Here is a 13,049-nt window from a genome sequence, read left to right as displayed (position 1 = left end):
CTAAGCTAGTGTGAAACCCCATGAGTCAGTGCAAACTTTCAGAGGGTTGGACTCTAAGAACTCAGGGTAACTTTAAAAGGAGTAGGACCTTCAAAGTTTAAAAATAACACAAGGAGAGAACTGTAATTCACAATAGTTGGCTAAGGATCTACAGGAATGTGACTAACTTGTACCTAGTGTTTAAAAGCTTATTCCAGAGCAGCATTTTCTGAAGTATGCCCGGTGAAATGTATTTAATAGATGCAACTTGCAAAACCCATTGTCTGATAGCTTGGGAATCAGTGGATTAAACAGAGTTAAGGACATTTTTTTAGAGTAGTACTAATATGTGCTGTGAATTCCAAAGGCAAGGAAAGGGAATGAACTACTTCCCTAACTAATCTGATCGTACAACCTTTTCTCTTTATGGAATATTTCTTAGGGTTAGTCTTCAATGGAACATATTTTGAGAACTGCTTTGATTCTCAAAATGAAATCACTGATTCCACTTTAATGCTTTGAAATTTAAAAATAATTTAAGAGTTCTTATCTGGAGCTCACACAAGGAACACACCTTATGCTCTAATCATTAAAGTATGCAAATCAAGGTTCCTATTGCTGCTTAACAGCAGTATACACTTAATTGTAGGGAAGATACGCAGCAGAACAACAACAAAAACCAAAACCCCAGCCTACAGTACTGAACTGTAAACATACAGTTATAATATGATCATGAAGTTACAATTATCATTCAAATTATATCATTTCAAATTGCTTTTTGTTACACACATACCCCTAGAAAGGTGCCATGTCCTGTTTCCCTTGTCTTTTCAAAACACCTACATGATGATGGATGCTTAATGGGTTCTTGAAAGTTGTTTTTTTTTTTTTTTTTTTGGTGGAGACAGTGGGGGTTTGGATGAGGGACAGGGAAATCTTGTGATTTAAACAGAAAAGCCTCAAAACCCTCAAATCTGAATTTAATACAGCAATTGAACAGCTTTGGCTTCAAGATTTGGTTAAGAAGTTGTGATGCATTTTCCCATGGACATAAGTGAAATGACCAAAAGGGCTCACTTTAGAAAACAGGTTATAGAAAAATAAAAGGTATATATTATAGATACTAAATCAGCTGCAAACTGGCCTGGGTTCCCACCCATTGTGGGATCACATTCCCATTGTGATCTTTAAAATTTGCTCATTCATGTGTTCACTCACTCAACAGAGGCTTGCAACCACATGTCAGACATACTAGGCTGGACACTGCCCTGAGAATCGATTTCATCCAACTTTGTGAGTTTAGAGCATCACATACTACCTAGGTATCATTTAACTTCTTAATATCATTAGCTAGCTTGGTCAGTGTCTGGCCCACAGAAGATGTTTGACACTGACGGTAGTGGTAAAAATAACAACACCAGCAACATTTACGACTCCACTTACTGAGTGCTTACTATGTCCCAGGTACCAGTTGAGCACTTTGTATATGTCTCATTGAATCATTCTCACAACTTTCAGTAGGTAGGTATTATACTGAGATAGTGAGATGTGAAAGACTTGACCAAGTATATAGTGGAGATAAAATCTGAACTCATCTCTGATTCCAAAGCCTTACTCTTAACTATTATGGAACAGAACTAAATACAAAAGCTCAATCTTCAATGACTTTTTCAGGATTGTGGATCACAGGCATCCCTCATTTTACTGTGCTTCACTTTACTGTGCTTCACAGATAATGCATTTTTTACAAATTGAAGGTCTGTGCAACCCTGTACCAAGTAAGTCTATCAGTGCCATTTTCCCAACAGCATTTGCTCACTTCAGGTCTGCATCACATTTTGGTAATTCTCACAAAATTTCAAACTTTTCCATTACTATATTTGTTACGGTGATCTGTGACCAGTGATGATGAGTCACTGAAAATGGTTAGCATTTTTTAGCAATAAAGTATTTTTTAATTGAAGTATACAAATTATTTCATTAAACATAATGCTGTTATTGCACACTTAACAGACTACAGTATAAACACAACTTTTATATGCATTAGGAAACCAAAAAATTCATTTGACTCACTTTTTTGCAATTTTCGCTTTATCACAGTGGTTTGGAACAGAAACTATGAATCTCAGAGGTCTATCTGTAATGTATTTATACATAAATGTGTAAAATGCAAGCTTATGATATGGGATCTATGATACGGAGTTTCCAAAAAGGCCACTTGTATGTTTTTTAGTGAACAGTTTTCTCTGGAACTTACTTTTGATTTACTGTGTCGTATGAGGGCAGACAGCAGTCTGTTGGACTCCCCCATCACACCAGCGTGATCTTTGGCTTCACACCATTCTACCAAACGCTCCACTAATTTAACATTCTTTCCCAGTTGTTCAGCAGCTTCTGCTATAGGAAAGAAGTCAAACCACAAAGGAAACAATCACTGAAAGGCAACCAAGTGAAACAACTGGTAAAGATCTAAGAGTGTGAAAGAAAATTTTATACCGACACACACACACACACACACACGGCACAACACAATGATTTTATTAAGCAAGAACTGCAAATACTCCATATCTAGTGGACTATTTAGCTTCTTCTACAAAGTTGTGGACTTTCATACAGAACATAAAATACAAAACAATGTTATACTCTTATGGTTCAGCCTGGTAGTCTGTCAGTACTCTGGCAAACCATAACAAAGGGTAGGAGCAGGACTCTGAGAAATCAATATAGAGAAAGGTTTAGAATTTAGAAATAAGTAAATGAACACAATTCACTCCAAGGAGTAGTTTCCATCATTGTTTCTGTAAACAGAAAAATGATCTCCCTGTTTGCAAAATAAATTTTTAAGAATTTTGACTGTCCATGTACTGCAACATGATTTTCAAGACAAGGTAAAAACGGGTATGAAACGGGGCGCCTGCGTGGCTCAGTTGGTTAAGTGTCTGCCTTCGGCTCAGGTCATGATTCTGGGGTCCTGGGATTGAGCCCCGCTTCTCCCTCTCCCTCTGTTGCTCCCCCTGCTTGTGCCCTCTCACTCCCTCTCTGTCAAATAAATAAAACCTTAAAAAAAAAAATGGGTATGAAACGCTAAAACATAAAAACCCTTCAGAACTGCTAATAAATCAACATAAAACCAGGATTATATGTACAGTAGAGATGCAATATAATTTCTGTTTAAACTCAGTTATAACAAGCATGAAAATTAATGAATGAAACTCTAAAACCAATCTCTCTTTGCCTTTTATTTGCCATTTATCTTTATGATTACATAATTCTGAAAGCTAAAAACAAGTCCTTTTCAACTAAGGCAAATTGACTATCATACCAAAAATGTTACCTTGTGAAAACATTTCCTTTACCTTGTGCATCTATTAACATTCTTAAAGTTCCCAGAAGTTTGAACTGAACTGGAGGCATTTCAGACTTAAGGAATTTCAAAACTGCCTCTGTGACTCCAGCTGATAACATCTTTGCTTTATTTACAACTAGAAAGAAAGAGAGAAAGAGAGACTGTGGTTAAAATGGTGCTAGCATTCTTGATGATAGTCATTCAATTCAATATATATTTATTGTCTTAATATTTTTAAGGCCCCATGTTACATTTTTCTATTTAAAAACAGTCTTGTTACTTTATTTTAAGAATAGGACTGGGGGTGGGGCTTAATTATCCTGTTTGTCTGTAGGAGCATAACATACAAAATCATATGTACTGGCTTTTTAAACCTACCCTCAAAACACTTAAACAATTTGTAAAGGAAATCTGACAGTTGTCTTCTTACTTACAAAGCAGCATAATTCTTCAGCTTTAGTAAATGTTTCTTTTTACCTCTGTCCTTGACCCAACTGTGTTAATCTAGGAGTCCACAAAAGGTAATAGAATATTTCATCTGAACAAACACAAAGATTATGTTTTGTGAAAACTATTTAACATATGATCTCCATTTATTAGTAAGAAAAATGTAAACAATTTGAAGATTTTTTTTTTTCTTGGTCAGGATAGGTCCACAAATCACATAAAATAAATACCTCCCTAAAGAATAGATCTTATTTCGTACAGAGTTGCCTACCATTCTTAAGTCCTACCTGGAATGGCCAGATTTCTGAGGGCACTTAATGCTGCATGCTGTACAGTTACATTTCCATCTTCAACATGTCTGTCGAGTAAATCCATAAGATTTTCTACAATTCCATTGTCTACCATGTGAATACAGTTTCCATCTGAATGAAACAAAAGCATTTTTTTCCTTTCCTCTTTACAAATATCTATAAATATTTTATAATAGTGATGCCTATCCATTATCCATCTACATTCAGGAAAAATGGAGCTACAAGAAAATAAAATGAATTCCAACTCTTTCTCCCATCAGATTTATAGATTTTTTTTTTCTTTACTGAGTAAGAAGTCATGACAAGAAAAATCTCTAGCATACAGCCTGATAATATATTAAAAGATGAGTAAGTAGAAACCATAGGCTTAAAATGTTTACCAATAGTTTTCACTTAAAGTGAACTATGCCCAAGTTCTGCCAATGTTACAGTGACAACAAAACATAGAGTGCTGTCATGGCTGATGTTTAAATTATTTTTCAATGTCAAAATTTTTGAAACATTTGTAAAGCAGAGAAAATATTATAATGAACCACTATTTATTCCACATTTAGCTTCAATAATTACCAATATTTTACTATTCTTAATTACATCATTAAGGACTGAATGATCGTCCTCAAAAATAAGGGAGTAAAAATGGAGTAAGACATCCATTATAGAGTTACAAAGCTCATAATGGAATAAAATCAAACTAAAAACAAAAAATAACCCATATTTCCTAGTCACAGTCTAAGAACGAGTTTCTAGACTGAATAGCAGGAGTTCCAGACTTCAGAAATGAACATGAAGGTCCGGTGCCTTGGAAATGTTATTAAACCAAATTAAATATTCTACCCTAAACCAGAGGATTACTCACACTTAAGTTTTAAGAGGCATAAAAGTATAAATTAAGGCACAATAACCCTACAAAGAATACTCAGATTATTAAATCAAAAAATCACCAGGCAAGAGAGCATATCCTCCCAGATACAGTGCATATTAGAATGGGACTCAAATTTAATGATCTATAAAGTGCAGAGCACTCAAAGAAGGACTTCATGATCACTGTTCATGATCTTTAAACTATCAGAACTTAGTTAAATTGCACAAAATATGTAATTTGTTAGAAAAATCACTAAGTAGGGGTGTGTGGCTAGTTCAGTCAGTAGAGCATAAGAATCTTGATCTCAGGGTAGGGAGTTCAAGCCCCATGCTGGGAAGTAGAGCTTACTTAAAAAAAGGGGGGGGATCACTAAATATTTCATCTCTAAAAAATTAAGGTAGTGGTACACTAGATATACTTCTGAACTGTTCCAGTTTTACTACGTGTAATGGCAAAGCAAAAATAAAAAAAAAATACATAGAACATCCAATTTAAAAAGGATGAAATAACATGCTTACCGTTTCTGGCAAAATTTGCGATTGCCAATGCTCCAGCAAGCTGTAGCTGGTGGTTATTTGATGGAATCCAGGACAGTACCCTTTGAAACACATTACCTTTTCCTCCTTCAAATAATTTCTGCATGGATTCATCTGGAGGTAAATGAAAAAAATAGGTTAGAGGAAAAGAATTAAGAGTAACAAATCCATATTCCTGTGTGACTATCCAACTGGATACATACTTCACAAACGATAATTCATAGAAGGAAAAGTAATGACTCCTTTTATAATAAGCTTTTAGTAGAGACTGGAAAAAGAGTTTAGGATTTTTCTAGTCTAAGTCTCAAATAACCCTCTAGCTTTCAGTCTTTTGGTGCCACAGCTAACCTACGACAGCTCTTTAAATACTGGAAGATAATGAAGACTCCTCTTTTCCAGGTTCATTATCTCTAGTTCTCATGACGCATTTAAGGTTTCAAAATCATCACATCAACAGGATTAAAGGAGGCAGGAAAATGAGAAAATGCCTAATATATATAGTGCTCACAAAAGAGACAATACATTTTTAAAAATCTGACAATGATGTTCTTCGATTGACTTAAATTATAACTCACCTCCAAGAAGTAGTAAAACCATTAGATCTGAAGCAGTTTTGAGCTCAGCAATATCATCCTCTTTGTCACTATTCACTTTCTGCTGAACAATCTCTAGTAGACATTCTACCAGGCCTGCTTCAACCAGCTGTAGCTTAATAGCATCTAAAGAATATGTGAACAAAATAACCAAAACTTGAAATGAAATAAAAGTTCTGTGAGAAGCAATCCATTATGAAGAATTACAAGAAATAAAATGCATGATTTAGATAATACACCTTCAAAGATTTCAGTTTCAAAATGAACTGACAGTGTAGCTTATATACTTTTATTTCATTTTTTTTACTTGAAATTAGGTCACTTTTTACAATGTCTGGCAGCACCTAAACAAACTGATTCTCAACTTTGAAGGTAATAGCACTCCACTGTTATTCTAGATATCATGTTCATGTTTAAAATACTTACTATAAAACACCCACACCATTTAAAATAAAACACATATGCCTGTTATATAGAGTTAAAATATATCCACTAACAGCATTTGAATAGAAAGATATTGAAAAGTAAAGCTATTAGTAAATTTTAAACTATACCTTAAGTATATTTGGAATCATATTTGTATAGACATGATTTTTTCTAAGGCAGTTAATAACTCTACAACTTTCTGAACTTTAAAACTCATGTTTTTTAAAAGGGCTTCAGGTTTTCATTAATTTGAAGTTTTCCTGGGTGATGGTTACATGGTAGTTCATTATACTATATTCTCTCTACATGTGCATAGGTTTTAAATTTTCCATACTAAAAGTTGAAAGAAAAAAATAACTTTGAGCTTTCTGATGGATAACAAGCAACATGAAGGTATTTTAACAGCAAAATTTATATCCCAAATATACTGTTAAAAATTCTCTTCAGAGCAAGCTCTACTTTTTTTTTTTTTAAGGAAATTTTTTTTTAAAGATTTTATTTATTCATTTGAGAGAGAGAATGAGAGATAGAAAGCACGAGAGGGAAGAGGGTCAGAGGGAGAAGCAGACTCCCTGCTGAGCAGGGAGCCCAATGTGGGACTCGATCCCGAGACTCCAGGATCATGACCTGAGCCGAAGGCAGTCGCTTAACCAACTGAGCCACCCAGGCGCCCCAGAGCAAGCTCTACTTTTATCAAATCATTTGTTTGCACCCCAATAACTTAGATATTTTTTATTATAGAACTTATTTCATTGCAGACTTTATATTCATATCCATATCTGTCTTCCCCATTAGAGTAGGTATTATACCTCTTTCATCTTTGTATTTTAACCTAAACTGGTCTACCTAAATGCTTTGGGTCTATTTTATAGCATTTAAGATAAATGCAGATCAACTGACCTTAGAAACATTTGCTATACAGAAATTATTAAATTTAAATCTTATTTTTTAGTTGGATTTTATTTTAGTCATTGGTTTCCCTACGCTGTATATGTACACATCTACAGCGATGGCAGCTTTAGGGTTATTTGGGAGAAACAAAGACCTTTTTATAATTGACATTTTCTTTTAGGCAAGTTTAAGATATAAAAATTTAGTGCCCCCCCCCAACACCAGGACCACTGGTATTCTTTAGAATATTGTATCAGAACACACAGAATATTCAACCTGGAATGTTTTTTTAAAAGGTACACTTGCGCTGTGCCATGCTGAAAGTAGGGCGTTTCCTTGGTTACAGAATGCTAGGGCTAGAAATGTGTGACTAGAATTGAAAGCCATGAGAAAAAGCCTTTAAATTCCTAAAAACCTTGAATTATACAAATCCCAATTTTAATGTCTCCTTTGCATACAAGGAAAACCAAGGATGAACACTAAGGATATTCCAGAAATAACTTTTCAGAAGTATCATTCAATTCATTGCACAATTACAAAACAGAAGTGAAGGTGGTAAAGGAGAAAGCAGATATAAGAAAAATGTTTTTATTTTGATATATTGCAAGAAAGGTTACAGGTAATTCTCTGGTATAAAATTGACTGAAGGTCATAATAAAAACTTCATTTGGCCAAACCACCAAATGAGATGAGAAACAAATTTCTGCCTAAAGAATAAGATCTAAAGCCTTTAGAAAATTTTAAATGTGTCAAGATTAAAGTTTACAGATCTCTCCTCTACCAGTTTGACTGTAATCACATATATATGTGGGAGGCTTTTTTATTAAGGAGGATAAGCAAGGCAGTCTGCCAAAGCAGATAGCCCAGCACACATTTATCAACACAGTTCTGCCCAAGGACATCTATTTGTATAACTACCACTTGCATATATAGGTAAGTATACATACATATGTATCATATATAAATACATACATCTACTATATCTGTGTACATATATATATTTAAAAATCTTCTCCAAATGGTGAAAAAAATGCCACAAATGCAGAAAAGTGCGTAATATACATATTAGCTTAATCAATTACTATGAAGCAAATAACCACGTAATTTCCACCTAGATCAAGAAATTTATTGCCAGCATCCCAGGGAGCCCCTTTGTAGCATTCCCTTTTCCCGCCATATTCCTCCCTCCATTCCTTTCAAATCACTACCCTGATTTTTATGGTAATCACATTCAGACTTTTCCTTATTATTTCACCAAATAAGTATTCCTGAAAACTACAGTTTAATTTTACTTTTTTGAATTTTTATATAAATGGAACCTTACAATACATATTTTTAGTGTTGGCTTTTTTCTATCAATGTTTGTAAGATTCATCTACACCATTGTTAGAGTTGTCTTCATTCCTGTTCATAAGTATAATTTTTTCCATTATATGAGTATACCATTATTTATTCTACTGTTAATGGATATAAGTTGTTTCTAATTTTTCATTTATTAGAGATAAAGCTAAGAACATTTCTGTAATGGTTCCTGGTGCACATGTACATGTTTCTGGGTACATTCTAAGAGCAAAACTGTTGGATTACACAGAATACAATCTCAAACCTGTTTTCCAAATTGTACCCAATTTACACACCCACCAGCACTTAATGAGTTTCCACTGCTCCACACCCTCATCAACATTTGGTATTATTAGACTTTCCGGTGGCTATATAGTGTTTTATTTTGCATCCTCATTATTAATGAGTTAAGCATATTTTCATGTGTTTATTAGCCATTTGGGATTTTATCTTTTGTCAAGTGCCTATTTAAATCTTTTATGCATTCTCCCACTGGGCTTTCTATATTTTCCTTAATGATTTGTGGGAGTTTTTATAAATTGTACACATTCTGTTAATTATGTGTGTTGTAAATATCTTCTCTTACACACCATCTTGCTTTTCACTCTTAATGGTGCTTTTTGGTGTCTTTCATTTTCATTGGAAGTTTTAGCCAAATTTATCAATCTTTTCCTTTATGGTCAGAGATTTTTGTGACCTAAGAAAACTTTCTATAACTCCAAGGCCATGACGATATTCTCCTATCTTATATTTTTAAGGTACGCTTTCTGGTTCTTACTTTCCCATTTAGGTTAATCATCTATCTAAACTTTTTTACATACAGTATGAAGTACAGGTGTATATATGTGTCTTCATTTGTATTTTTTCTCATATTCCCAGCACTGTTTATTGAAAAGACTGTTCTTTCCACACTGTTTTGCAGTGACAACTTGATTTTTTCTCCTAATAAAATAAGCACCTATTAATGCATCCATTTGTTCCTCAGGTATGCTGTTCTGGTCTTCTCATCCATCCTTGTACCAATACCACACAGTCTTTTAATTACTACAGTTTTATCAGAATAAAGGATTTTTTTCTTGATTAATCTTACTAGTGATTTACCAGTTTTATTTAATCTTTTGGACTCAACTTTGGTGATTATATGCTTATATTGCATTATGTATTTTCTATTTTATTAATCTCAGCTCTTTAGATTTCCTTTCCTCCAAGTATGGCTTTACTTATATCACATAAGATTTAAGATATAGTATTGTTTTCATTATTAGAAAATTTTCTAATTTCCAGCGCGCCTTGGTGGCTTAATTGGTTGAGCATCTGACTCTTGGTTTCAGTGCAGGTCATGATCTTTGGGTCATGAGATCAAGCCCCGAGACAGGCTCTGCGCTCATAGCAGATCCTGCTTGAGATTCTCTCCCTTTCCCTCCCTCCACTTGTGTGTGCACTTGTGCATGTGCACTCTCTCTCTCAAATAAATAAAATCTTAAAGAAAATTTTCTAATTTCCATCATGATTCTCCTTTGACCTCTGAAGTACTGGAAATATATTTTTTTAATATCTAAATATAAAGGGATTTCCTAGTTATCTTTTTATTATTATTAGACAAGTCACTTAAGTCAGAGCACATACTCCTAAGATTGCAATCCTTTGAAATTTGTTAAAACTTTTTTTTATTAAATTTTAAAAATTCAATTAAACATATAGTGTATCATTAGTTTCAGAGAGAGAGTTCAGTAATTCATCAATTGCATATAACACCCAGTGCTCATCACATCACATGCCCTCCTTAATGCCCATCACCCAGTTACCCCATCCCCCCACCCACCTCTCCTCCAGCAACCTTCAGTTTGTTTCCTATAGTTAAGAGTCTCTTATGGTTTGTCTCCCTCTCTGATTTCATCTTATTTTATTTTTCCTTCCCTTCCCCTATGTTCATCTGTTTTGCTTCTTAAAGTCCACATATGAGTGAAACCATATGATAATTCTCTTTCTCTAATTGACTTATTTTGCTCAGCAAAATACTCTCCAGTTCCACCCATGCTGATGTAAAACTTTTTCACGACTATATGTGTTTTATATATTTCATGTGTACTTGAAAAGAAAGGGCCCTGCAGCTGGGTGCAGTATTCTAAAATATGTCCATTAAATCAATTTTCTTAATCATGTTGTTAATCTTTTCTATAACCTTGTTATTGGTTTTTACCTGCTTGTTGTATCAATTACTGAAAGAGGTATTAAAATCTCCCATGATATTTATGGATTTGTCTATTTCTCTCCATAATTCTGAGTGTTTCTGCTTCATATGTTTTGGGGTAATGTATACTTATAGCTCCCAGGTGAATCAGACCTTTCATCACCTTATCTATTGAATCTTTTAATCTTAAATTCTATTTTATCTGATATTAAATATATCTCAATCTTCTTTAAGTTTGAATGATTTATTTATTTATAAAGACGTACTTAGAAAGAGTGCGTGCACATGTAAGCAGGAGCGGGGGGAAGGGAGGGAGGAAAGGAGGGCAGAGGTAGAAGGAGAGAAGCAGACTCCCCACTGAGCATGGAGCCTGATATGGGGCTCATCCCAGAACCCAATATCATGACCTGACCCAAAACCAAGAGCCAGATGATCAACTGACTGAGCCACCCAGGCTCCCCTGAGTGATTTTTATTTTTTTAAATGCTTTTATTCTTAACTTATAAATCTCCTTATAATTAACAAGTTTTGTTTGTTTGAAAAATAATAGTTGATTTTTAAAAATTCAGTTGACAATATGTCTCTTAATTAAAGGATTTAGGTCAAGTGCTTTTAATATAAGAAATGCTATGTCTTAAATCTAGTATATTTTATATGCCCTATTTGTACCCCGTTCCATGTTCCTTTTTCTCTCCTCTCTTCTGTTATTTTGAAGGTGTACTTAAAAAAAAAAAAATCTTTCCATTAGTTTGGCAGTTACACATTGTTTTTAAAAATTATTTTAGTAATCAAAGTTGGTGGTGTACCTTCTCAGTTTTTACTCTGAAAATATATTTTGCCTTTTTTTTTTAAGATTTTATTTATTTATTTGACAGAGAGAGTGTGTGTGTGTGTGTGTGTGTGTGTGTGAGAACATGAAAGGGCGGGTAGGGGCAGAGGGCAAGGAAGAAGCAGACTTCCTGCTGAGCAGGGAACCTGATGTGGGGCTCGATCCCAGGATCCCGGGATCATGACCTGAGCTGAAGGCAGACGCTTAACCAACTGAGCCACTCAGGTGCCCTTGTCTTTAGTTTTGAAGGATGTTTTCATGGGGTTTAGAAATCTAGGTTGGCATTTTTTTTTCAGCACGTAGATGTTTCATCATCATCTGGATTTCACTGTTGTGCTAGAAGATAAGCAATCAGCCAAACTGTCACCCTTTTTAAGATAATCTATTTTTTTCCAGGCTGTTTTTAAGATTTTTGTCATTAGTTTCCTGTCGTTTCAAGATGATGTATCTAGATATAAATTTCTTTTTATCAGGTTTTAGATTCATTTGGATTTTTGAATATTTGTTACTTACATTAATAATTTCTGGTAAATTCTCTGTCAAAATTTTAAAAAATATTGCCTCTGCTTCCCCCACCACTTTTTGGAACTCCAAAAAATGTGAGAGCTTCTCACTGTACCCTTTGTACTTCTTATTCTTTTTATGTATATTGGTTTTTTTTCTCTTTATACTTCATTCTGGATTTTATTCCAGTCTATCTTCCAGTTCACTGGTTCTCTAAGATGACTATATTTGATCTAAATCCATCCATTAGGTTCTTATTTTGGGTTTTATTTTTTTCAATTCAGGAATTTCCAATTGTTTCTTTTTCAAATCTGCTATGTCACTTTTTATAGTTTCTAGTTCCCTTCTAAATTTTTCAAGCTTCCCTTTATTTGAATATAATAGCATACCTATATTGAGTCAATGTCTAATAATTCTAATATCTGGAGATGTGCTGTTGTTGCCTGTTCTTTGTGCTGGTTCTTGCTTATAATTGTCTTGTCTTCTCATGTATCTGGTACTTACGATTATGTGCTAGACACTGTATCTGAAAAATTATTTATATGGGATGGTTTGTTTACTCTGGTTCACTCTTATTCCTATGGTGTATCCCTTTAGATTTTTTATCAAAGATGGGAACAGTTTACCAGTGTCCACACTGTCCCTTTGCCCTGCAAGGCTTTTCATAAGTGAAGTTCAGCCTCTCAGGTGCCTTTTGCAGATGGGCATAAAAATGTGTAAGCTACAGAATCATGTTTTTGCCAAGACTTTAAAATCAAAGGAACTTGGAAAGTAGCTTTGGCAAATGTAGATA

The 13,049-nt window shown here is 34.2% G+C and overlaps 1 protein-coding gene across 5 annotated transcripts in view; it reads right to left on the bottom strand.

The window, feature by feature from the left end:
• RAP1GDS1 (Rap1 GTPase-GDP dissociation stimulator 1) overlaps positions 1–13,049 on the bottom strand; it is a 157,440-nt gene that overhangs the window by 13,803 nt on the left and 130,588 nt on the right. For 4 of the 5 annotated variants that reach the window (XM_025873472.2, XM_025873474.2, XM_025873476.2 and 1 more), the window contains 5 exons: positions 6,057–6,200; positions 5,464–5,595; positions 4,060–4,194; positions 3,336–3,461; positions 2,237–2,376 (listed from right to left, as the gene is read on the bottom strand). In XM_025873472.2, coding sequence (XP_025729257.1) covers positions 2,237–2,376; positions 3,336–3,461; positions 4,060–4,194; positions 5,464–5,595; positions 6,057–6,200 — 677 coding nt within the window. The remainder of the gene's footprint in view (positions 1–2,236; positions 2,377–3,335; positions 3,462–4,059; positions 4,195–5,463; positions 5,596–6,056; positions 6,201–13,049) is intronic. The other variant, XM_025873473.2, reaches the window with a different exon arrangement.

Source organism: Callorhinus ursinus, unplaced genomic scaffold (assembly GCF_003265705.2).
Source record: "Callorhinus ursinus isolate GAN/ISIS: 27379988/994484 unplaced genomic scaffold, GSC_fseal_2.0 scaffold4, whole genome shotgun sequence".
In the NCBI taxonomy this organism is placed as follows: domain Eukaryota; kingdom Metazoa; phylum Chordata; class Mammalia; order Carnivora; family Otariidae; genus Callorhinus; species Callorhinus ursinus.
Note: the sequence above shows the minus strand (reverse complement) of the source record. Positions and strands in the feature narration are given on the sequence as shown.